The sequence below is a fragment of the Aythya marila genome, assembly GCF_965140915.1.
Source record: "Aythya marila genome assembly, chromosome: 23".
In the NCBI taxonomy this organism is placed as follows: domain Eukaryota; kingdom Metazoa; phylum Chordata; class Aves; order Anseriformes; family Anatidae; genus Aythya; species Aythya marila.
The window spans coordinates 5,550,836-5,573,819 of NC_139064.1; the positions used below are offsets into that span (position 1 = coordinate 5,550,836).

General features: G+C 38.8%; 1 protein-coding gene across 5 annotated transcripts in view; it reads left to right on the plus strand.

The window, feature by feature from the left end:
• The window catches only part of ZBTB44 (zinc finger and BTB domain containing 44), a 41,443-nt gene extending 18,522 nt beyond the window's left edge, over positions 1-22,921 (plus strand). For 2 of the 5 annotated variants that reach the window (XM_082777808.1, XM_082777809.1), the window contains exons 2-6: positions 386-1,455; positions 6,025-6,109; positions 11,781-11,944; positions 14,253-14,553; positions 16,643-22,921. In XM_082777808.1, coding sequence (XP_082633934.1) covers positions 438-1,455; positions 6,025-6,109; positions 11,781-11,944; positions 14,253-14,553; positions 16,643-16,925 — 1,851 coding nt within the window. In that variant the 5' untranslated portion in view covers positions 386-437 and the 3' untranslated portion in view covers positions 16,926-22,921. The remainder of the gene's footprint in view (positions 1-385; positions 1,456-6,024; positions 6,110-11,780; positions 11,945-14,252; positions 14,554-16,642) is intronic. The other 3 variants (XM_082777810.1, XM_082777811.1, XM_082777812.1) reach the window with 3 other exon arrangements.
• The last annotated feature ends 63 nt before the right edge of the window (positions 22,922-22,984 follow it).

The following is a 22,984-nucleotide window of genomic DNA, read 5'->3' on the forward strand; positions in this document are numbered from 1 at the left end:
GAGCAATAGTTTCCTGAGCCCAGAAAATAAAAAATCGAGGTTTCTTACACAGATGATGGTTTCAAAAATGCTTTCTTTGTAGTGTTACAGGCACTTGTTTTTCTCTAAACTGTGTTGGAAATTTGTTCTGAGCGGACAATAGCAGAAATGTGGGAGACAATATTAGTGATAGACTGCAAACAATTTGGTCTGCATTTTTGAAAATTACAACTGAGTAATTGCATTTTTGTATAGTTAATCCATTGCACAGTCTGGATCCTAAAAAATAAAATAACAAACCAGGCCCTAGAGGATTCCACTGCATTTTCTTCAAGCAGGGTCTGAAGTAAAACCACTTCACTTTTGCTTTTTGAGATGAAAATGATGGCTCTTCTCTTTGTTTTAGGATACCTGTGATCTCTCGTATGTGGAAGGAACGCTAGCAGAAAGGTGAAAAAATGGGTGTTAAAACATTCACTCATAATTCCCCTGCTCACAGTCAGGAGATGCTTGGAAAGCTGAACATGCTTCGCAACGACGGACATTTCTGTGACATCACCATTCGCGTCCAGGACAAAATCTTCAGGGCGCACAAGGTGGTTTTGGCAGCCTGCAGCGACTTCTTCCGATCCAAACTCGTCGGCCAAGCAGAAGACGAGAGCAAGAGCGTGTTAGACCTGCACCACGTGACAGTGACTGGTTTTATACCCCTACTGGAATACGCTTACACGGCAACACTGTCCATCAATACCGAAAACATTATTGACGTGTTGGCCGCAGCCAGCTACATGCAAATGTTCAGCGTGGCTAGCACGTGCTCGGAGTTCATGAAGTCGAGCATTTTATGGAATACGCCCAACAGCCAGCAAGAGAAGGTGCTAGATGCAGGCCAGGAGAACAGCGCAAACTGCAATTTCACTTCGCGAGACGGCAGCCTGTCTCCGGTGTCTTCGGAGTGCAGCGTGGTGGAAAGAACCATTCCCGTGTGCCGAGAGTCGCGAAGAAAGCGCAAAAGTTACATCGTCATGTCTCCTGAGAGCCCCCTCAAGTGTAACACGCAAACAAGTTCCCCTCAAGTGCTGAATCCTTCAACTTCTTACCCGGAGTCCAGAAATCAGCCTGTAGACTCCTCCTTAGCTTTTCCCTGGACTTTTCCTTTTGGAATTGATCGAAGGCTTCAGTCTGAGAAGGTGAAGCAGGTGGAGAACTCTAGGACTTTGGAAATGCCTGGGCCCTCGGAGTCCAACAGAAGAATTGCAGACTACGTGACGTGTGAGAGCACGAAAGCCAGCTCGCCCCTCGTGATCGAGGAAGACGTGCGTGTCAAAGTGGAGAGGTTAAGTGATGAGGAGGTTCATGAGGAGGTATCGCAGCCTGTTAGCGCGTCCCAGAGCTCCCTGAGCGATCAGCAGACGGTCCCAGGAAGCGAGCAAGTTCAGGAAGATCTCCTGATCAGCCCACAATCTTCCTCTATAGGTATGGCCGTTTCTGGGGTTATAGATGTACAAGTGCATGTGTGTGCACTCATGATTTTACTGGAGGAAATGTGTTTGTGTTTTATTTTTGTGGAACTGCTTTTTTTTTTTTTTCCTTTTTAATGAAATGTTACATATAAACCCTGGTGAAGGGACAGGACTTGGAGCTATTTAAACAACTGGAACGCAACTGAGGAAGGTAGGCCTGCTGGTAGACCTCCTGATTATTCAGAAGGGATTGATAGCCCCTTTTTACTTCTGGTTGCTTGGCTGGGAAAAATAATTCTGTTTTCAGTAGTGTCAAAAGGCACGATCCCAGTTACGCTGTAACACCAAATCTGAAAGACTTATGGCTTGTAGCCACAGAGGGACAGAATGGTACTTTGCATCAGACATAAAATCTTGTATAACCATGACAGAGAGCCTTTGTAAGAAGATTTGCAAAATAAGTGGTGGAACACTGTCATCTTAATGTCCCAGACGAAGGCAAAACCACACAGTCATAATACTGAGAATCTTTCCATTTCTGTGAGGCTTGGTTCTCAAGTTGCTTCTTCAAATGCTGCCAATTGCTGAGAGAAACCTTTTCCGTAAAGGACAATTTGAAGCCAGTTTTGGGTTTTTCTAGCAGGCTGTTGCTTATTAATAGCTAATATTTAAAGGTTGTTTTTTTCTCTTTGCACATAATGTATTGAATGGCTTTTAGTAAGTCAGAAGGCCAGCAATTTGCAATATTTCTAGTTTAATTACCAAAATTTTGCCCTAGTCAGCTATTTTGCCTTCAGTTAAGTGGCTTGACCTGTGTTTGGTAGAGTTTGTTTACTGAAAGATTTTTAATAAAGCCTGGTTTATTTGAAAACCATAAGAATGAAGAATGTGCTGGTCTGCTTCATTCACGTAATGTATACATGAAAGGCTACGTCAGTTAATTAAGTAAATAAACTAAAACAAAGTAAATAAATGTAGCCTAGTAGCCTGCACAATTTTTTTTTTCTTTGCTCAGTGTATCACTTTCTTCTCTGCAGAAAGTGGGTCTGGCCATTTTAAGTTTACAGTAGATACGGTCTGTGTTGTTAAAGTATCTCGGGTAATACTCACTAAAAAGAAATGAAAATATCTTCCCTGCGTCCAGCCCTTTAAGACTTGATGTTGTTGTTCCTGTTCATCAGTTTATAGAGTTCATGTGTTGATATCATGCATCATTAATTCTTTTTCCAAATGAAAATGTTTTATTTACCAAAGGCAATGCCATTTGCCTTTTCTGAGGAGCAAACTTAACTTAAGGACCTCTAAGTCTTTGGATGTAGTTTGCCAAAATAGCGCACAGATTAAAAGCAACAGTTTGCTTGCTGGGCAGCTTCCAGGAAAAGTGGTCCTTGTTCAAGCAGGTTTAATTTGACTCTGATTTTAACTCGTTTTAGTAGGAACTTAGGGGAGACCTTGTTATGGCCAAATGATCAGAGATGCAAATTATTACAACATAATTGTACCATCCCAGACAAAACAGAACAAGTACAAATAATGGTAAGGGCAAGTTACAAACAGCATATCAAGTGAAAGGAGACTATAAATATCATATCTAAGCAGATCAAATGAATGAACTACATTACAAATGAGTAGCATATTATCTACAGAAGTTTTCAGAGGGCGTCTCTTGGAGTTTGAAATGTCAGCAAAACTGCACAGAATGGGATTGGATGAATTGGGACCTGAGAATGGGAGATTAGAAATCGGTTGTAGAAAGAGAGGTGCCACAATGCTATAAAATCTCCTTTTGAAACATGCTGTATGTAATACCCAGGCACCTTGCTGCATCTTCCTCTTGCTGAAGATTGCTTTAGCCAGTTTCCTCAGCTGTGAAATGATTTCTGTTGACAAGCAACTTTGCACATCCATCTTCAAGAGGTTTCTGTTTGGAAGCTGCGTGACATTTGCTGGAAAATCTTCCATTTTCTAGTTCCTATTCTAGTTTTTGTACCACGAAGGTCACAAGCTGACCATTTGTACAGCATGGAGCGGAGGATCTTAGTGATGATAATGTTTAAACTTGAAATGTCTGTTATTGAGGATATTAGCACAGCATGTTCTTCCTTAAAGGGCTACGTAGAGAAAAACAGTATACTAGCCAGCCCCAAATCCTCAAAGTGCAAATCTGTTCTTTGTCCTTGAATACGTTTGAATTAATGTGTACCGCTCTTTGCATGACGTTATTAACTATCCTGATAATAGTTTTTATTCACATTTTCCTATAAAGAGAAACAATGCTCTCATTTTTTGCACAGTTCCTATGTACCAAATATATGATAAGGCATGCTTTGTAGCTCAGAGAGCACTTTTTACCTCCCAGAGATGTATTTCTTCATGCAGTAATATAGGAACAGCAAATGAAGACAGAAAGATATGTTAAAGTACAGCTTTCTCTTTCCTGAAGATATTTTCCTTGTATAATTGCATATATTTATCTCAGTGTTTTATAGCGCATTTGTATAAAAGCATTCTTGCCTTTATTTCTGATATTGCAAAAAGCTCTTCTTCACTCTTTGGACAATTTCAGAATCATTCATTTGCAATTTATTATATTTGGAGGCACTTTATAATACAGAAGGAGACGTGAAGCAGGGCCTCGATAAATAAGTCATTACAGTAACAACAATAGCTATGTATGAGAAGATATTTTTCTAAGTTATTAGCACAGTTTCCATTTGAGAGGTGAAGGCATAAAATTAAACCGAGGAGCAATTGGGATTATTTTTTTGGTAGACTTTCAGTTAAGCGTAGCATGAGAAAGAAGGATCAATCAAAATGGGATTAACTCTTGTAACTTCACAGATTGCAGAGTTGCAAATTTCCCAACCCTAGTTTGTCAGTTCATAGCAAAATTAAAATTTTTGATTCTATTAGTGTTATTTTGAAACTGCTAGAGATGCTTGTTTCCTCCCATCACTGGTGCCGTAACACTGGGTACTTTAAGACAATAATCTTTTACTTCAGTAAGGTTTTGTAGAACACTCTGTCCTTTATAGGGAGGAGAGCCTTTTCTGGAGAAAGTACTCTCATTCTTTTTGATAAAATAAACATGTTTTCTGCTTTTCTTTCCATGCTTTTGTTTCTTTTCGGTTTTCCATTTTGTCTGACACTTGTCATTGTAGACCTAATGATGCTTTATTTTCCTAGTGTGCTTTTAGAGAAGGGTTCCCGAATTCAGACTGCTCATGAACCTCTGTCTTGGAGCTACCCTAGCAGCAAGAGCAGCTCTGAGCACTATCCTAAGCTGTGCTCATTCTCAGAACCTAGGTGCAAAGAGCAAAATCTCCTTCCCATCTGTTGTCATCTCAGAGGGATTCAGTGGTAGAGACCCAAAGGCTGTTTGGCTTCAGAAAAGTTTGAGCAGTGCTTAGTATTCTGTCTCAACAGAGGGAAGAGGAGGCAAGACGAATTTTCTTCTGCATCGCTCCCAAGTTATTACACGTTACTGATCATAAATGTGGGAATCCCTGTTTTGGAGAGGAATGACAGCAGCCCTGATCCTTTTGAAATTTGGTGGAGTTCAGTCATTTAGTTTTCTCACCTCGCATTGCACGCATAGACATTGTCAGAGGAATAGGAGGAACGTGAGGAGATCCAGCCTGCTTCCTGCACGCAGCTTACAGGAGAACAAAACACGGTTTATCTAAATGGGTGCACGTAACCAAACCAGAGGATGGTTTTATCAAAGGGTATGTCTGGGGGAGGAATCTACAAGTTCTTAGAAATGTTTGAATGTTATACTGCCAAATTCCCTGTATGTTATGGTGACATCAGGCCCAAATGTCCTTGCTTAGTTTGCCTAAACGAGGTTTGAATGCCAGACTTCAAGTGGTGGTGAGAGAGGCCTGTCTGAGCAACAGACACTTCAGGTGAATAAAGTCATAAAGGTTTGGTTTAGTGCTGCATTTACCTTAGGTTCTGTTTCTAAAACCCACTTGTCCAAATGTTGGTGCTCTGAACAGAATTTCTCAATGGTTTTGTGTGTACATCTCTCGTACAGACAGATGTTTAGGCTCCTTTGTGTTGCATTTGTAATTTCTCAGGGGGCTCTTCCCGTCTCAGCATCTTATCAATAAATGAAGGCATTATCAATTGAATAGATACGTATGTGGAAGATTTGGAACACAAAAGCCATGTAAAGTAGAAAAACTGAACTGTATTGCTCATGAAGTCTTGAAATCTGATGAGATATGCCCTTTAGGTGAAAATAACATTTCTGCTTTGCAGTGTTAGTACTGGATGTGTTTTATAAACTCTGGCTGCATTTAACATAGATTCTTTTCATTTTCTAGGTGTGCCAAATATTTGCCCTTTATTGAGTTGTCCGTTTACTAGCTAATCGGTGCAGAGGAGAAATTGAATTGGAACACGTTGCTTCTGGGTTTTCTAAATGATTTTCCCAAGACAATTTTAATATCTCATCACCCAGGAAGCAGTGTCTCTCCGAGATTTGGGAAAGCAAGCTGTATGTGTATTTACCTGCCCCCCCCAAACCCTTTTTGAACACGTATTTGCATTAAGTTGCCCTTTTTTCTTTGCCTAGGCTCAATAGATGAGGGGGTTACGGAGGGATTACCCACACTCCAAAGTACCTCTGGCACTAACGCTCATGCAGATGATGATGATCGGTATGTACCAACGTAGTGTGCAAACTGTTCTGCAGCAAGTGGTATGTTGTAATTAACCTACCCAGCCTTAATCCCAGAATGTTTAGCTGTTTGTACATATAATTCTCTGTGTTGATCAAAGTACAATCAGTGCCTGAAGGATCAGATGCTTTAGAAGAATGTAGGTGATGAAAGTCAGAATTTGCTTACTTGTTGCTTTTCATTTCCTGTCTTATTTCCAGGCTACACTGGTGAAGAAAGATACTCATGTTTTTACTGTTTCTTCATCACTGCTCTTTATTCACAAATCAAAAAAAAGTCTTTGTTGTGAAACAGGTGTGGTTGCATGCGTGCCGAAGCTGACGTAAAGCCACAAAAGCAATAAGATGAGATAGCTGGCTGTGGCTTCCCCTGACATTACTGTTGTCCTAAGCCACAGAGCAGCCTTCTGTCTTTTCTCCCAAACTTCCTATGTAGCTTTTCACCAAGACGCTGTGTGTTGGTAATTGTAGACATGTAGTAGCCTTTTGCTGTGTTGAGATGGGTGTTTTATTATGGGAATCCCTTGAAAGGGAAGGCTGGCAAAGAAAGCAGAGCTCAGATGGGTCTGTTTGCTCGAAGCTCTATGGTAGTTCTGTTGGAGCAAAGCAACGCACCTGCAAGATGCTTACAAGGGTGCACGCGATTGGTTTGACTTTTATTTCTTTGCTTTTGTGGTTTGTGTCAAGTATGGTGTATAGATAGCTATTCTGTTCCTCAGGAAAAGTTTTAAAGTATTGACAAGCTAGCTTTTGCATAGTGTTTTGTTAGACAAGTGGGTCTGAGGAAGAAGTGTGAATCTTTGGGAGTTGTTCCAGAAACTGTGTCAAGTGAAACTCCCTGTAGAGATAACTATGAAGAGCTGCGCTTTCATAGCTCATAAAATCTTTCCTGCCATTTCCATCTGAAACCTGTCCCATTGTAGGATTAAATTTGAAGGGAAAATAACTGCCTGTAAAAGATTTTGTGTATGACAGAGAAGATTTTATCCATCTGCTAGAAAATCTTAGTGTAAAAATAATAACCAGCACTTTGGGTTTGAATTGGTAGTAGGAGCACATGTTGCATTAGAACTAATCCCTTCCTTTTTAAAGCTATAATTCTAAAACCAAGTGGCATACATATTTTCAGCAGTGGATTATTTCAGAATATTCCCATAAAATTACAGAACTCTACCCAATCTGCACAGAAAATTCAATATACATATAATCTCTTTAACACACTGAAAAATTCTGCAAAAAAGGTCTGTTTCATGCTGAAAAGGAAAGAATATTTGCCTTAGCTTACACTCAAGTTTGAAATTAATTAGTCTCAGGGTAACAGAACCATCAGCAAAATGAACTAGAGTTTGCACGTTGTTTATATAACAGTAAGGGAACTAATAGTTATGGGAATTTATGAAAATTTTAGACTGCGGAATTAAGATTTTCTGCCAAGTGATTTATTTTATAAATTCAAATGAAAGTTCCAAGACTTTACCTGATTTGTGAATCAGTTAAATGGGTAAAATGAGGCTTTCAAAGTCATAAGAAGTTTTCTTTCATATGCACGTGCGAAATGCAGTGCCAGCCCTTCAAGCAAGGGACTCCTGAATTCCCATTTCAAGCACAGGATGGGCATATCAACAGATAAATACGGCCTGTCATTCACTGTGCAGCAATTCAGGTGCACAGTTTTGGGTGCATAAAATGAGATACTACAGAATTCTTAATATAATCAAACATGTAACTCTAGATGAATCAAATGGAAATGTGATAAATAAAACATACAAATGGAGAAAAAATTCGTCACTTGTTGTTTGGTAGCTTTTTAATGGACCTTTACTTTTAAGTCCAGTTGTTGTACATTGTTTTATGAGTGGAGACTCTCATAATGTCAAAATCAGTTTTGATTAGACAATGCGAGTTTATATTGAAATATACATATTTGAGTTTGTATGTATTTTATTTTCATAAAGCAAAAGATTAGTCAATCTAAAAGTCTTCCAATACACTGTCCTTATCACTGTGGAAACACTTGTAAATATTTCAGACTTTAGGATGTTTTATCTCTTGACTTTCTTTGTTAAATAACAAACATAATAAATCGGTTCTCCTCCATAACCAGTGTTTTTTAAACAGCAGGTCACATGCAGTTGTAGTCAGTTTAATAGACAGGCAGGAATCTGGTAAATATTAAAGCTACTGTTTCACAGTGATGTGTTATGTTCTTTCTCAGATATTTCACTTCTGGGTTGTAACACACTTCTCTAATAAAGATGCCTAACACAGCCTTGGCTGATTTAACAGATAGTCTCTGTATCAGTTTGTGGCTGCATTTACAAAGGAGTTGCAAAGGCTCAATTATAAAAGATCTCTGAGATCCATTATAATGAGAACTCCCATTTTCCTAAAGCACTTGTTATTTACAAATAGAGGACATTTTTAGGCTCACTGAGCATCCCAGCATTTACATTTATCAGCGTTTAGTTCTACATTGTTGAATATGTGTATAATCTGTTGCTGAAAAGAAGAAAAACTTGCAGGTCGTATCTTTTAGCGTTACAGCTAAAACATTCTAAACCTATCTTTTAATTCAGCTCTTACAGGAATTCTGTCAGATGTTAGATAAATCTCAGCTGTTAAATGCCACATTATCACAAATTGAAAGTCATGGAAAATTGAGTGTATATGAGGAAAAAGAAGCAGGGGAGACAAAATGTGATTGTGTTTTAAATGTAATTTCTTCATTGTGCTAAGGTCCACTCTTATGTGACTGATAGGTATTTCAGCTGCTTGCAGTGTGAGAATGGAAAAAAAACATGCCAGTCACTGGTAGCTGGAGAGCCTTTTATCTGCTTTAACCAGCCTTTCTCATTAAGAAGTTTTTAAATAGAAAACCAAATCTTTATTTTAAATTTCTTCTAGGAAGATTGTCCCCATAGCACATCTCGTTTCTGTTTCAGTGGCAGAGAAGCTGGCACCAGTACAGGCTTTGAGGATGAGCTGGCCCGAGAAAGCTGGAAACAAAGGGAGAGCAGTGGCTCCGAATTTCTGCAGTGTTTTAGTGTCTCCCTAGAAAGCTCTAGTAGCACAATGTACTTTTGCCTCTTCACAAGCATGTTTGGCCACAATGAGGGAGGAAGGACCTGAGAAACATGTCACTAGAAGTTGAAGTTCTCTGTAAAGCAGCTTAAATATTGTTGCAAAGAACAAAACCTAATTCTTGTTTGAGCACACTACATGTGTATACCTGTATGTACATTTAAGAGCAAGAGTTCTTGCTGCCCATCCAGTGATCCCTTTTGCAGCCCTGTGCATCACAGCCGTCACTTCTGTTGGCACGTAGCTGTGTAAATATTAATTATGAGTTCTCCAATCAGCTGAGCACAAGGAAGCCTTTTTTGAAGGGATTTACCCCTTAGTCAAATTGCATGATATTTGTCAAATATCAGATGAGGGGAAAGTTGTCCATCTTGGGCCCAAATCAGTTTGGCTATTTGATTATGTATGCTGATAGAGCTTCCATAGGTAAACTGGAAAGCGTATGGTTGTACCAGCTCTTGAGATAAAACCAGTGTTTCCACATCTGAGTAAAATCTGTCCTTTTTCTAGTGCTCACAAAGAGAAGCAGGAGTGCCAGTGCTTATGGCAGAAATTTGGCTAGACGAATCAGAACCTATGCCTGAAAATAACCTCCTTTGTTGCAAATGCATGTGGTGAGGCATCATTTTTGGACCCCTGAGTGGCAGTGAACTATATTCTGTCAGGCCTAGGATATGAGCTGGCAACTTCCCTCTTGTAAATATTCCCTTGAGCAGAGATCAACAAGTTTGCCAGTATCTGTCTTTTCCACAGCTCTTTTGGACACAACTGTGTATAAAAAGAAGTGAAGGACAATGAAATTGCTTGTCCGGTTTAAAAAAAAAAAAAAATAGCCCAGCTCTCAGGAGGCTTGTAATAACAGGGTGGGCAGTCTGTGTTAGAGCAGAAATGTGCCGTGTGTGTGCAGCCCAGGCCTGCCCAGATGGCTTGGCCCATTCGCGGGGCCTACTCAGCCCTCACCATACATGAGGTGACCTGGTGTGTCTGGTTTGTGCTCCCTGGTCCCAGCTTTTCCATTATTGTGGATAAGATACAGCTTTTGGGGTAATATTCTCCTCACGTGTGGGGAAAATTCTGTAAAAATCCCTGGTACTGAGTTTCAGAGTGAATATTACTCCAGTTCCATGCAAGGCCAGAAATCCTCATTGGTTTTACAAACTGTTACCAAACTCCACAACAAGCTCTTATCTTGTGTATGTCAAGAGATGCTTGATGCTCTCTCTCACCAGACAAATTTATAACTGGAACTTTTGCTGCTGAAACCCCTCATTTGTACTCAGAATTCAGATACCCGTTTCTTACAGCTGTACTGACACTTATTTCCAGAGTACCTACAGTTAGGGTGTTGATTTTAAAGAAAGGATCCTAGATCGTGTAGGTTTTTGTGTGGCAGATAAGCAGATGTAGTTGTGCAAATTGTGCACTTGGTTCCCGTGTGTGTTACAAGTCCACAAATTCAACTGAGCCGAGAAACCAGTGATGTGGGCTGGAGATGGAAGTACCAGCCAAAGGATTAGTTCAGCTAGGGAGACCTTCTGCCTGTCGTCAATGGGAGACATTGTTCTTTATTCACCACGCGTTTAAGACATAAGAGTTGAGTAAAATTGCATTGTTCTGGCCATGCTAGCTGTCACCAGCAGGGAAGATTCAGGGTCAGAGCAGATCCCTGCTGCCAGTGACGTCTGATCTGCCATCAGGCTGTGAGCAAGCTGAAATGTCTATTTGACAAAAAATAGAGACCATAAAGCTCAAGAAAGGGGAAGAAAGGTAAATACAAACTCCTATTGTTACCCTGTTTGTACCAGCCCGTTTGTTTTTATTTCTCTATGCCCTTTGGTGAAACAAATGTCTTGCCAGAGGACTTGTATTATAACACAGTTTGCAGCTAGAGGCTCTGTAGGAGCAATTAGTCAGTTTTAAATGAATTACTTTGAAAGTTAAATTGTTCCTTTAATATAGTCTGTGCTCTTTTTTTTTTTTTTTTTTTTAAAGTACAACGCTTGAGTTATTGTGGTAGAGCTGATTGAATCAGACAAGGAGCACGTATTGATTAATTAGATGAATATTTTAAACTTAGAAATATGTAATTGTGGATACTAATGTTTGTTCATGGAACTTGAATTGAAATGAAAAATGAATCGGCTTTAATTTCCTTTGTAAATATTACTGAAACTGCAAAATAATCCTTTTCTTTCCGATTTACTCAGTTCTTTAAATTCTTCCTCAGGGACTGTTGGCTTCTTGTAAATCATCGATATGCGTGATAAAATGCCCATGCCTGGAAAATTATATTCAGTTTGCAGCTGTTGTTGAGACCTGTTGCCTAAAGAAACAGAAGTTACTCTGTGTCTGTTCAGATTTTCAAAGTCAGTGTATATAAAACTTAAGATGCAGATCAGACATGTCCCTTTAGAGGAAGACATTTCCGATGTAAATATAAATCTCCACAGAAATACAAAAGGACAATTTTTTTTTTCCTTCTCAAATGTTCAAGGTTCAGATTTCCATGGACAAGGGTTCTTAATTTTTTCTATAGCTTGCTTATAAATCAGTGAATTTTTTCTTTGTAGTTTGGAGAACGTTCAGTATCCCTACCAACTCTACATTGCTCCTTCTACCAGCAGCACAGAGAGACCCAGCCCAAATGGTCCAGATAGACCTTTTCAGTGTCCAACCTGCGGGGTCCGGTTCACTCGCATTCAGAACTTAAAACAACACATGCTTATCCACTCAGGTAAGAAATGTTTCTGCTTGCAAGAATCGCTAATTTATAGACTCACAGAGGTTTGCTCTCTGTGCAGCAAATACAGTAATGAAATTCTTTTTTTAATCACCTGCCAGGTGCTAGAGAATTGATTTCAGAAAGATTGGGTAGAGAGGTATGTCTCATTGAATGCTTATTTTGATACATCTGATCTGACCGATAGCTGTGCTCATGGATAATTAGCATTTGTGTGGACTGAAAGAAATCTGATTGCCTGAAAGTCATCAGAATAAATTATTTTCATTATAAAGATTTGAGGTGAAATCTCAAAGTATACTTGGCTTTTTTATTATACTAAAGAAGTGACGTAGATTGATTTTTTTCCTCTTAGATGTCATAATTGTCTGCTGTGTTGTAGAGGAGACTTGCAGCCATTAAAAATATGAACCATCTCATGTCTTTGCATTGAAAGAATGTCATATGCTTTTGGATCTCAGAACTTTTGGAAGGATTGCAGGACAATTGAATTGGTTTGATAACCAATACAGTTACCACAGATAGTAGTAGTAGGTAGCATATGGATGTCTCCTCTGAGTTTTGATCCTCAAACAGTTACATTCTTTTTTTATGAACACTTAATGTCTTTGCTATCAGTATTTTTCAAGACTTTTCAGCGGTGTCCATCAAGAGCATTGATATTTTAGTGAATGGAGGGAGTATTAAAGGGTTATTGCACTAAACAGTTTAGCATCTCCTAGTTTGAGATTGACACTTACCTGCACTCAGATGCTGTACCATTTTAGGGCAGAGCAACCACAAATGTCAAGACATAATCTTTTCACTGTTGGTAGTTATTTTTCAAATACCGTCAGGCAAAATGACCAGACTGTGTTTAGGCTAGCAGTAATAATATGCATTTAATATTTAAAAAAGCAAACTGTGTGAGCATATCAGTTGTGAAATTATCTGAAGAAGGTTGCTAAAGTCGTAATTGACAGCAGACAGCTTCAGCAAAGCATCTCTGGCTGACCTGTCAATTGGCAGCCCCTGCGCAAAGCTGGAAAAGATTTGAATAGCTGTTTTAGAGTAATTAGTGTGCAAAAGAAGCTCTCAGACCTTGGAAGCATTAAAAGTGTTTTCACATAAGCAAAATGGCCGAAGAGATTTTCCTCAAACTATCTGAGAAAATAGATGCCCTTGAACAGTATAAAAGCATGAAAAGTTTCAGCTCCACAAGACGATATTCTAGAATATTAACTTGTTTTCACATGCTTAACAGGGAGTTTCAGTGTAACCTTAACTACAGCTTTCTCAGTATAAAAGCCCCAATTAAAAGTTCAGCTCCCACTTTGAACATAAGGAAAGCAGAGTGAAAGACTGGTGGAATTAGCAGCCCGGACTGATGCACATTCAGCCCTTTGAAAAAACCTTTTTTATTCCTTGACAGCCCTATTATGAATAGAGCTCCATATTCCAGATTCTTGACCTCACGTTTGGATTTCTACACTTTCTGGAGTTCAGACTTTTTATTAAACTTAACTTTTTGGTGATTCAGTCTTATGTTGTAATAATTGTGTTTGGGTGTGATTACGTACTCTCTGGCACTGCAGCATGTTGCAGAGCTCATGGCTTAGGGTTGTATTAGTGCCTGTACTAAATGAAAAGTGAACTAGTATCAGAATGTCTAAATTAAAACAAGAAAAAACAAAAAAGCGAGGCATGAACTTAAACCATCGTAGAGAGTTCTCTGTCATGCAAAGTTGCTGAAAATTCTTGTATATAAGGGTTCCCACACAATATAAAGGCTGCTACTTTACCCTTTTATCACCATTACAGGGGCATCCCTGTGCACAAAGTCCCCCCTGCCAGAACGCTTCTCTGAGGCCAGAGGCAGCAAGAAAAAGACATTGCAATTAAGGGTAGTCTGATAATTGCATTGTTGGGAACCAGTCTGGCACAAGAATCTCCCAAGATCAAAGGAACTCAGAGATGGTTTGAGGTGACTGCTGCATCAGATACTTTTTGGCTGCGGCTCAGGATCTTAGCCATAGTCCAGACCATGGAAGCTTATGTTCATTTTAAAGTGTGAAAAAGAAGAAATGTAACCGTTAAAGACAGGTTACAGTGTTATGAAATATATTGGCAACTGATTCTGAGAAATTGCAGCTATGTGCTAATTGTTTTGTCATTTTAAAGTTAACCAGAGTGTTTCTTCCTAAACCAGTACTTCTCTGTGACTGGCCACAGTTGCCGTCCTTTTGCTGTTAGAAATCTGGAAGGATTTTTCCAGTGACCTCTCATTACAAAAGGTGAACATCTTTTTCTCTCTCTTCTGCAGGCATTAAACCATTTCAGTGTGACCGCTGTGGGAAAAAGTTCACCCGAGCTTACTCGCTAAAGATGCATCGCCTGAAGCACGAAGGTAAACGCTGTTTCCGGTGCCAGATATGTAGTGCCACTTTCACTTCCTTCGGGGAATATAAACACCACATGCGGGTTTCCCGGCATATTATCCGCAAGCCTCGGATTTACGAGTGCAAAACATGTGGCGCCATGTTCACCAACTCTGGAAATTTAATCGTTCACCTGAGGAGCTTGAACCATGAAGCGTCAGAGCTAGCAAACTACTTCCAGAGCAGGTGAGGTGCACAGCAAAAACCTAACAGGGAAACTTGCTTTTTTTTTTTTTTTTTTTTTTTCTTTTTCCTTTTTTTCCTAAATCATCTTTTCCTGCTTTCAGGGCAGCCTGCTGTGCCTCTCATCAGGTTGTCAGCTAATTCCAGTCACATTATTTCTTGCACTACTATCTGTTATATCTGATCTGTTTTACAGTGTATAAACTCTATGGGAGGGCATTGAAGAATCCAGTGATATGCAGAAGCTGCTTCTAGGCTACTTAATGTCTCTTTTCAGTAGTATCTATGGACAGGCTAATGGTGTTAAGCCACAATATTTTATCCTTTGCTATCTGTGGAGTTCTGTAAATGATGTAATATCCAAAGTCTTGTACACAGCCTGTTTGTTTACATAAGAAATAGACCTGTGACTTCATTTTAAGTATTTGTTTGCTGGTAGGTATTGTGGAAAGATTGCATGACTCCATACCTTCTCTTATATTTTTCATTTTCTAGGTAACATATTGCTAAATGCTAAATTAATAAATAAATATTTATTGTTTATCAGGGCCCAGAAGACTTGGCATGTTTCATAAATGCACTTCACTAAGGACTATTAAAAAGTGCTACCTGTGTTCTGTGATATCAGGCTAGCATTGTGCTCTCCTATTTAAATAAATGTTTGTAACCACTGGAATTTGATATAGCAAAACAGGAGAGTGGATGAGGGAATTGGATCAAGATAGCCCTTAAATTTATAGAGAAGGTGCAGCTTTGTGTGTGAGTCATCTGTCTTCAGAAGTGCAAAGGAAATATATTGTAAACATTACAGCATCTACAAGGCTATCCCTCATGATTTCTAGACATTATGCTTTTTCCACTACAAAACATTTCAGCATTTTTTTCCTATTTGATTATCTTAGAAGTGATGTAAGATGAAAGAATTACAAAACAAACCAGGAAAGCCAGTCACTGTTTTTCCAGCACAATGTTTAAAAGTACAAGTGCTTCAAATCTGTGGGTTTACGCAGTTCTTGTTCATAGGGCTTGTGCCAAAACTAGAGTGAAAACTCTTAAGAGATGATGCCATGATTGTGGTAAGCACTTTATTGCTGCCATCAAACAGATGAGAAGTACGAGCTTTTTAGTTATCTGTAGGCCTGCCTTTAGTTTGAATTTACAAACACTAGAGTTAGCATAGTTGATTGTTAATTTGGATTTGAAGCAGTGAATGCTGCTGCCACTGAAATAAGTTTACTGCTTTTAAATGGATTACAAAAAGGAAGCAAAGCATACAAATGCATATATAGATATAAAAAAAATAACTTCTTGCTTCAGTAGAAAGTTACATTTCTAGTGCTGAACATTTGAAAAGAAAATTTATTTTCCTTATTGCTCATGCTCTGCAAATACTACTTAAGAGTTTGGTAGATTTTGGATACACTCAACCAGCAGTTGGTAAGAGTAAGTTTTAGAATTGTTGTCCAGAAGGAACTAAAATGGTGTGGATCAGGGGAGGAAATGAAGTTCTTTTTCTTTTCACACTAGTATGATGTGTCCATGTCACAAAACACCACTGTAGTTGGAAGCCTCCTTGTACCTGCAGCAGACCCTGTGCTTCCTTGCCTCAAACTTTTGTTTATAGCCTGTCCACTCTTGAGTGCTCCTACTGTTTCTTGGGTGGATCTTATCTCAGGGGTGGAAAAGGCCCACATTTTTGCCAGTGCTGAACTCATTTTTGTTTCTATTTTTAAAGGTTGAGTGCTCCCTTTTTTCAGTGATCTTTTTAGTGCCATTTGATGTTCCAGTCATTAACTTTCATTCTCATCAAGGTGGTACAACCTAAATAATAAGTTACCGTGTAAGAAATACAGATGCACAGCGATGCAAAATAGATGCTGTTGAATAAAATTTTCTGTGTGTTTTAATGAGAACCAGGTTATAGTGCTTAGTGAAGTATGCTGTGATGATCTTAGAACAGTGTGAAATGAGTATTTGCTCTCTATTAAATGCAGTATGTAGCTTGTGTGATGTAACTGATGCAAAGAAACTGATACCTCCAATGTTTGTGTGAGAAGTGACTTTTCTCTTCTGTCCTTTGCCCCTCTTCTAGTGACTTCCTAGTACCGGACTACTTAAACCAGGAACAAGAAGAGACCCTCGGGCAGTATGAGCTAGGGGAGCATGGCTTTGAAAGCAACTCTTCTGTCCAAATGCCTGTCATTTCACAGGTCTCGTCAACTCAGAATTGTGAAAGCACTTTCCCCTTGGGGTCTCTGGGTGGGTTGGCAGAGAAGGAAGAAGATGTGCCAGAGCAGCCAAAGACTAACGCCACTGCTGAGGCAACCGCAGGTGACCCTCCGAAACCGGAGCTGTCATCTATTACTATTGAATAATTCATGGTTTGGTTTCATTTTTGTTCTTTGGAAAGTGCCTGTGTTTGGTCCTGTACATTTTAATTTAATTTTTTTTAAACAAAAGTGGGGAGATTTTCCCTTTTTTACTTTGTAAGCTACGCTTTAAACAGAAAACTGCAACAGATGTTACATTATTTTTCATGACTGAATGATCACTTCTGTGAAAATATTTAAGACTGAATGCACAAAAAGATCTTGTCAGAACATCATGGAAGCTGTGATACACTTCTAAAGAAGAACAACTGATTCAGATCACTTTAACTATTTCTTCTTCCACAGTTAGAACAGCTCATTAAGTTTCTCTTGCTTCTGCAGACCCTCTGGTTAAGGGAAAGAAATCAGAGGAAACCTTTTTAAAGTGACAAACAAAAGGATGCATTGGAAATCATTATTGAACATCTTTGACTAGTTTTGAGTGGATGCTTTAATCTTCTGCATAAAAAATGACACTTCCTATCACTGTGCCTGCTGTTTTTCAAAGCGCTTACTGTAACCCTTTTCTTGGAAATGGTAAGCATTTTTGAAACTAACAGTCACACACTTCTTAAAAACACATTGTCCCTTTTCATCTCAGATAAATCAGTTTTGACAAACCAAGTGATGTCATGCCAGGTATTCCTACTTCTTATATTCCAGTCCTTTTAGAAACTGCTTGATCAAATAGCCTGTCTGGATTTGCCTGTTTCAGGTTAGGCATGGAAATACTATGGCCAGGAAAATTCTAGTGATGCATAATGAACTGAGGAGGATAGAGAAGTGTATATCCACACAAGCCTGACAAATATCTCATGACTGTATCTTTCTGTAGAAGGGAAACCATGCATGAAAATGAAGGTTTTCCCGAAGTGAAATTCTTAAATCTTGGCCAGATTGTTTGCAGTTCTGGTCACTTCCCCCTGTCATAAATACTGTATTTTTACTAATCTCCAAAAGCTAACTAGAGGGAGTTTACAGATGGGGAAAAAAATGAGCTCTTTTGTGCATTATTGCACATTTTTTGTTTATACATATGCATGTATAGTTTCTGAGATTTTTATTAGTCTGTTTTTGGACAAAACAAGCAATTTATTCTCTTCAGAGGCCAACTTTCTAACCCAACAGGGGGTTGTTTACAGAAAGCCTATATAGTGGTGATGAATTGTTCCTGTTTCAAAATATTTTAAATCCTTGCCAACTCAGTTTATTAAAGGCCATTACTCCAGCTACATACACAGCTCAAGTAAGCAATAAATTGAAAGATTTGCAATTTCATTTTTTCCATATTTAGAAAAAGCTTCAAATTTAGGGTGTGGGATTTTCAGAGCAGTGATTCTTGTTTGTTGAGGCTGTTTGGGCTATAGTACTGCTTTGAAAGCTAAATTAGGAAATACATTAGGAGGTTTTTGATTTTTTTAATTGCTTCTGAAGTCGGTGTTTGATGCCAAATGCCTATAGCCTACAGATGACATGCTGAGAGAGTAGGTATTACTTGATCTTAGTATTCCAAAGGCATGATATACTCCTTTAGTTTTGAATCTTGACTTTAAATTACTGTTTTCTATCTGGATTTGCTTTATGCAAACATGAGGAGGAAATGAAACCGATAGAGAAAGGTTGCTCGTGAAGAAACAGAAGACACAAAAGTCATATTATCTTGCAAGATCAATTTGTATTCAGTTAGCTTAGGTGGCTCTGATACTCTGTAGGTCTGAGTTGTTTCTACTAATAGCCAGCTTTTGTAAAGAAAAAAGCTTATTGCCCTTTGGAAAGAGCTTAAAGGGTTTCAGTGACTTTAACAATTCTTCTCTGCTGTGTTTTAGGTACAAAACATACTAGTTAAATAGAGGGAAAACAGTCAGGATTTCAATCCTTTCCAAGTTACTGGAGTGAAGTTTCACCACCAGATTCGAAGGGTGTTTTATAAACATGCTGCAAAGAAGTTCTCTGCTACAATTCAGTTTTGCTGTCTACCTTTTGTACCTCTTTAAAGGGCTTGAAAGAGAAATTGTTTTTTAGGGATACTGTACTGTGAGTCGGTCCAGTGTCTTTTTGATGGGCTGAACTTAAAGACCAGTTCTCTTCCACTTCTGATTTCTGTAACTGAAAAGCCAGTGAGACAAGGAGATGCCTTTTTCTGAGTTTTCTCTTGACTTATAGGGCTATGACACTGAACTCAAATATAGGGTTTTCTTTTTTGTGATAAGTGTTATTCATCTTTCCAGGTATATAAGAATCCTTTGCAATTCTTGTAGCAAGAAATACTTACACGAAAACAGTTTCAGACTGTTTAGGTGTAATATTCAAAGGTCAGATGTAGATGGGCATAATCTTCTATTAGAATATGGTAATTTTCACCCATTACTTTGCTAAGAAATTTGTTGGTGAGGAGATGTGCAAATACAGAACAGACATATCTGGATATTGGATTTTTAAAAGACTTAAATTTTTGTGTCAGAAGGCAAACTGCCTTCTGAATACCAAAGAGAAAATTTAAAAGTTTAAAAAAACAAACAAACAAAAAGAACAAAAAACAACTTTGTAGCTCTAATCTGTTCTTCCTTGAGAAGAAATGAGTATCATTAACTGTTAACACCTTGGTACAAGACAAGTCTTGGGTTTTGTTTTCCGTTGCAGTGTTACACATCTTTTCAGCCTTGTAATCTCTGTGTAACATCTGATATTTTTTTTCTCACTTTTCAATCTCATTTCACTGCAGGGGCAATAGAGTTCTTAGCGGGTTTGTTTGTTTGTTTTAGGCTTATTTGTTAACTTCCCTGTTTGTAATTGTTTCTTGTTAATATCTCTTTTCTCCATAGAACTTACCACAAATTAAATACAAATACCCTTTTATTTCTCCTCCCTAACTTGTTGGAAGTGTTCAGTTCTTTGGAATGCTGGTGTTCTTCACAGGAGAGATATAAAAACATAGGACATCATAAAACAAGCTCTGTTGCTAATACTTGGATTCCAATTAGATAGATATCTAACTAAACTAGAAGAAACTTGCCTTAAACTGCACTTGGGATTAATCCTAAAGGTTCTTTCAATACATTATCAGAGCATTTTGAACCCTGGACTGCATTTTCATATCACTCCCCCCATCTACCCCCACCCTCAAAAAAAAAAAAAACCTGCCCTAAGTTATTCGGTTTGCGTTTATAGGTGTGCATGACTGGGATCACAGAATAGTTGAGATTGGAAGATTGGAAAGGACTTCTAGAGATATTCTGGTCCAGACCCCCTGCTCAGAGCAGCAGACAGCAAGGACAGGTTGCTCAGGACCTTGTCCAGTCAGGTTCTGAATGTCTCCAGAGATGGAGGCTTTGTGATTTCTCTGGGCAGTCTATTCCACTGTTTGACCACCGTCACTTTAAAAATGTTCTCGTGTTTAAATGGAATTTCTTGTATTTCAGCTTGTGCCCACTGAGAAAAGTCTGGCTCCATCTTTTTTTCATCCTCCTATCCATTAGTTAGACACATCAGTAAGGTCCCCCGAGCCTTCTGTTCAAAACAGTCCCAGCTCTCCCAGCGTGTATTGTGAGATGCTCCGATCCTTTCACCATCTTCCCATCCCTTCTAAGTGGTTGAGAATTTCTTCCAAAAACCCACCTGTAAGACCCATTGCGGCACTTTCTGCCCCAGTGAGTTGTCTCCACGTTCATTCACAATGACGTAAATGTGTTTTACTTCTGTGTATCCTTCTATGCAGCACCATTCTTTGCACTCAGTGGAAAATCCTTTCCTCACCCATTTATTTTGCAAGTAGAGTGCCTTCACTACCACAGAACTAGCAAGATTCTGCCGTGTGCTGGGGTCCCGTGTTCTTGGAGTCTGATCGGGGTCTTTATCCCTTGCATACTGTGCAGTATGTCTGATGAGAACAACGGGAAAGCAGGGGAAAGTTGTGTTGTTTTTGGTTTTTTTTTGCTGACTGAATGTGGTGTTTCAGGAGAGGGGATAACATTCAGAAGCTATTTCTTTCCCCACAATAAGCAGAAGAAAAAAGAAGTGCGATTTTAGCTGTGTGGGAGATTTGGCCAAATTGTAAGGGTTTGTTTTGTTTTTTGATGCAGACATATAGCACAACTCCCCTGGAAATCCATGGGGATGCCTTCACATTCAGCAAATTAAGCTCCCTGTCAGAACTGCTTGTCACTTTTCTTACACCACATTAAAAAAAGATGTGTGTTCCTGATGGTTTGTCTGTCTTGCTACAGTTTGAGTTCAGTTGTCAGGCTCGCAGATAGTGTAGTCAAGTCTCTCATACTGAGAGATTAGTAGACTAGGTTATTGAAAATGGTTCTGGGTTCACATGTATCTTGAGTCTAAAAGGTGTGAATTTAAACTTTTTTAAAAAGTACTAGCTGCCAATGCAGTAAAATATATTTTATAAGACTATGATCCCTATATGTCCCTTACGGGATAAAATTTTATTGTTTTTAAGCTATGGTTTAAAGTTTTTATATGAGGGCTTCAGTTGCTTCTTGGTTGCTGGCTTCCCCCTCCAGCCCCAGGATATAAGAGCACTGAGACTATTGCCAGTCTCTCTCTGAGACGCACCATGAAGCATTTTATATGCAAATAGAACGGGAGCTTTGTGCACCCTGCAGGGATGGAGAAAATGCAGATGTGGGAGCGCCCGTTGCTCCTGGATCCATTGCAACTTCCACACCATCAGAATAAGGAAAATAGCTAATTTTCATTCAGCTCGATTAAGTTCGAATTTTGCGTACAAGGTGAAACCCAGCTTCGGAGGGTTCTCATCTCCAATTACGGACATAATAAATTCCATAGCATCTTGATGACAGATAAGAGGGTTCAAGGCCAGACTGCGCCTCAGCCACATCAGAGGTCCCTAGTGAGGAGAGTCGGTTCAGAGTATTTGAGGAAATGTACCATAAAAAGCAAATGTGAAATTTTTTTAATGCAACAGTACTTACTGCTCTGGGTTTTTGTTAACTCAATGTGTGCTATCACAGTAATTCAGTGCCCCACAGGTCTCTACTACAAATCTGGTTGCACTAAAAAAAAAAATAAAAAAGAGCCGAATTAGTTTCTGGTGCTGCCAGCCTGTGTGGCAACTGTACCTACAGTCTTCCTGAGGGTTGCTGAAGTCCCCAGAGGAGTGATTTTGTTTAACCATTCATTTCGCTGATGCATGCTTTTGATATTCTGACTTATAGCCCTGGCTACACAAATTTCTTGGACAGCTTCTTTGCCCTGTTCCTGCAGTGCCTTTGCTCTAGGTGCTGCCCTGTGGTGAAACCCCGAAGAGGGAAAGAGTAAAGCTGGAGGAAAAATGTGAATTAAATTATTGTTGGGCTTCTTTGTGCATTTTAGTAACAGTGAAACCCCCTTAACTGTGCCAGTCTCCGGTCACCAGCCGTATATCCAGTCGTCATCTCATCCACAGTACAGCTTCTCTTGTTGATGCTGGCCACAGCTAGATTACTTGGCATGTTTATTGACTTAACAGAATTGTTTTTTGGTTTTGGTTTTGTTTTTTAATGTATACGATGTTTAAATACACTTCACATTTTATATAATACTATCTGGCTATTAGTATTTTTCAGGAACCATAGTTCTTGGTGGCTATATATATTTTTGTGACTTTTTTTGTAAACTAAGTGCCGTTTCAACGTTACAATCATTTTTAGAGTTATTGTAATCAATGTGAATATCATGTTTTTTCAAATCTGTTCTGAGCCTGTAGTGTTTGCTTTGTGATCATATGTGTACTGTATATATTCTGTATAGTTACATTGTATTGAAATACTAGCTTGTTTGATATAAGAAAAGTATGTATTGGGTACCTTTTTGCTAGCCTGGTTGTTTAATCTTTAAAAAAAAATGTTCTAAAATACAAAAAAAAATTATCCAAACTGGTCCCATTATAGGTCAAAATTAAGGGGGGAGAAAAACTAGTTTTGAGTGTCTTTGGATAGAAACATGAAGCTAAGATTTTTCATTAAAATATTAATGTTTTATGGAGTATATCTTTGCTTTGTGTCGTTCTTTAACTACACCAGACTTTGTCTTATAGTACAAAAGGCTTGACC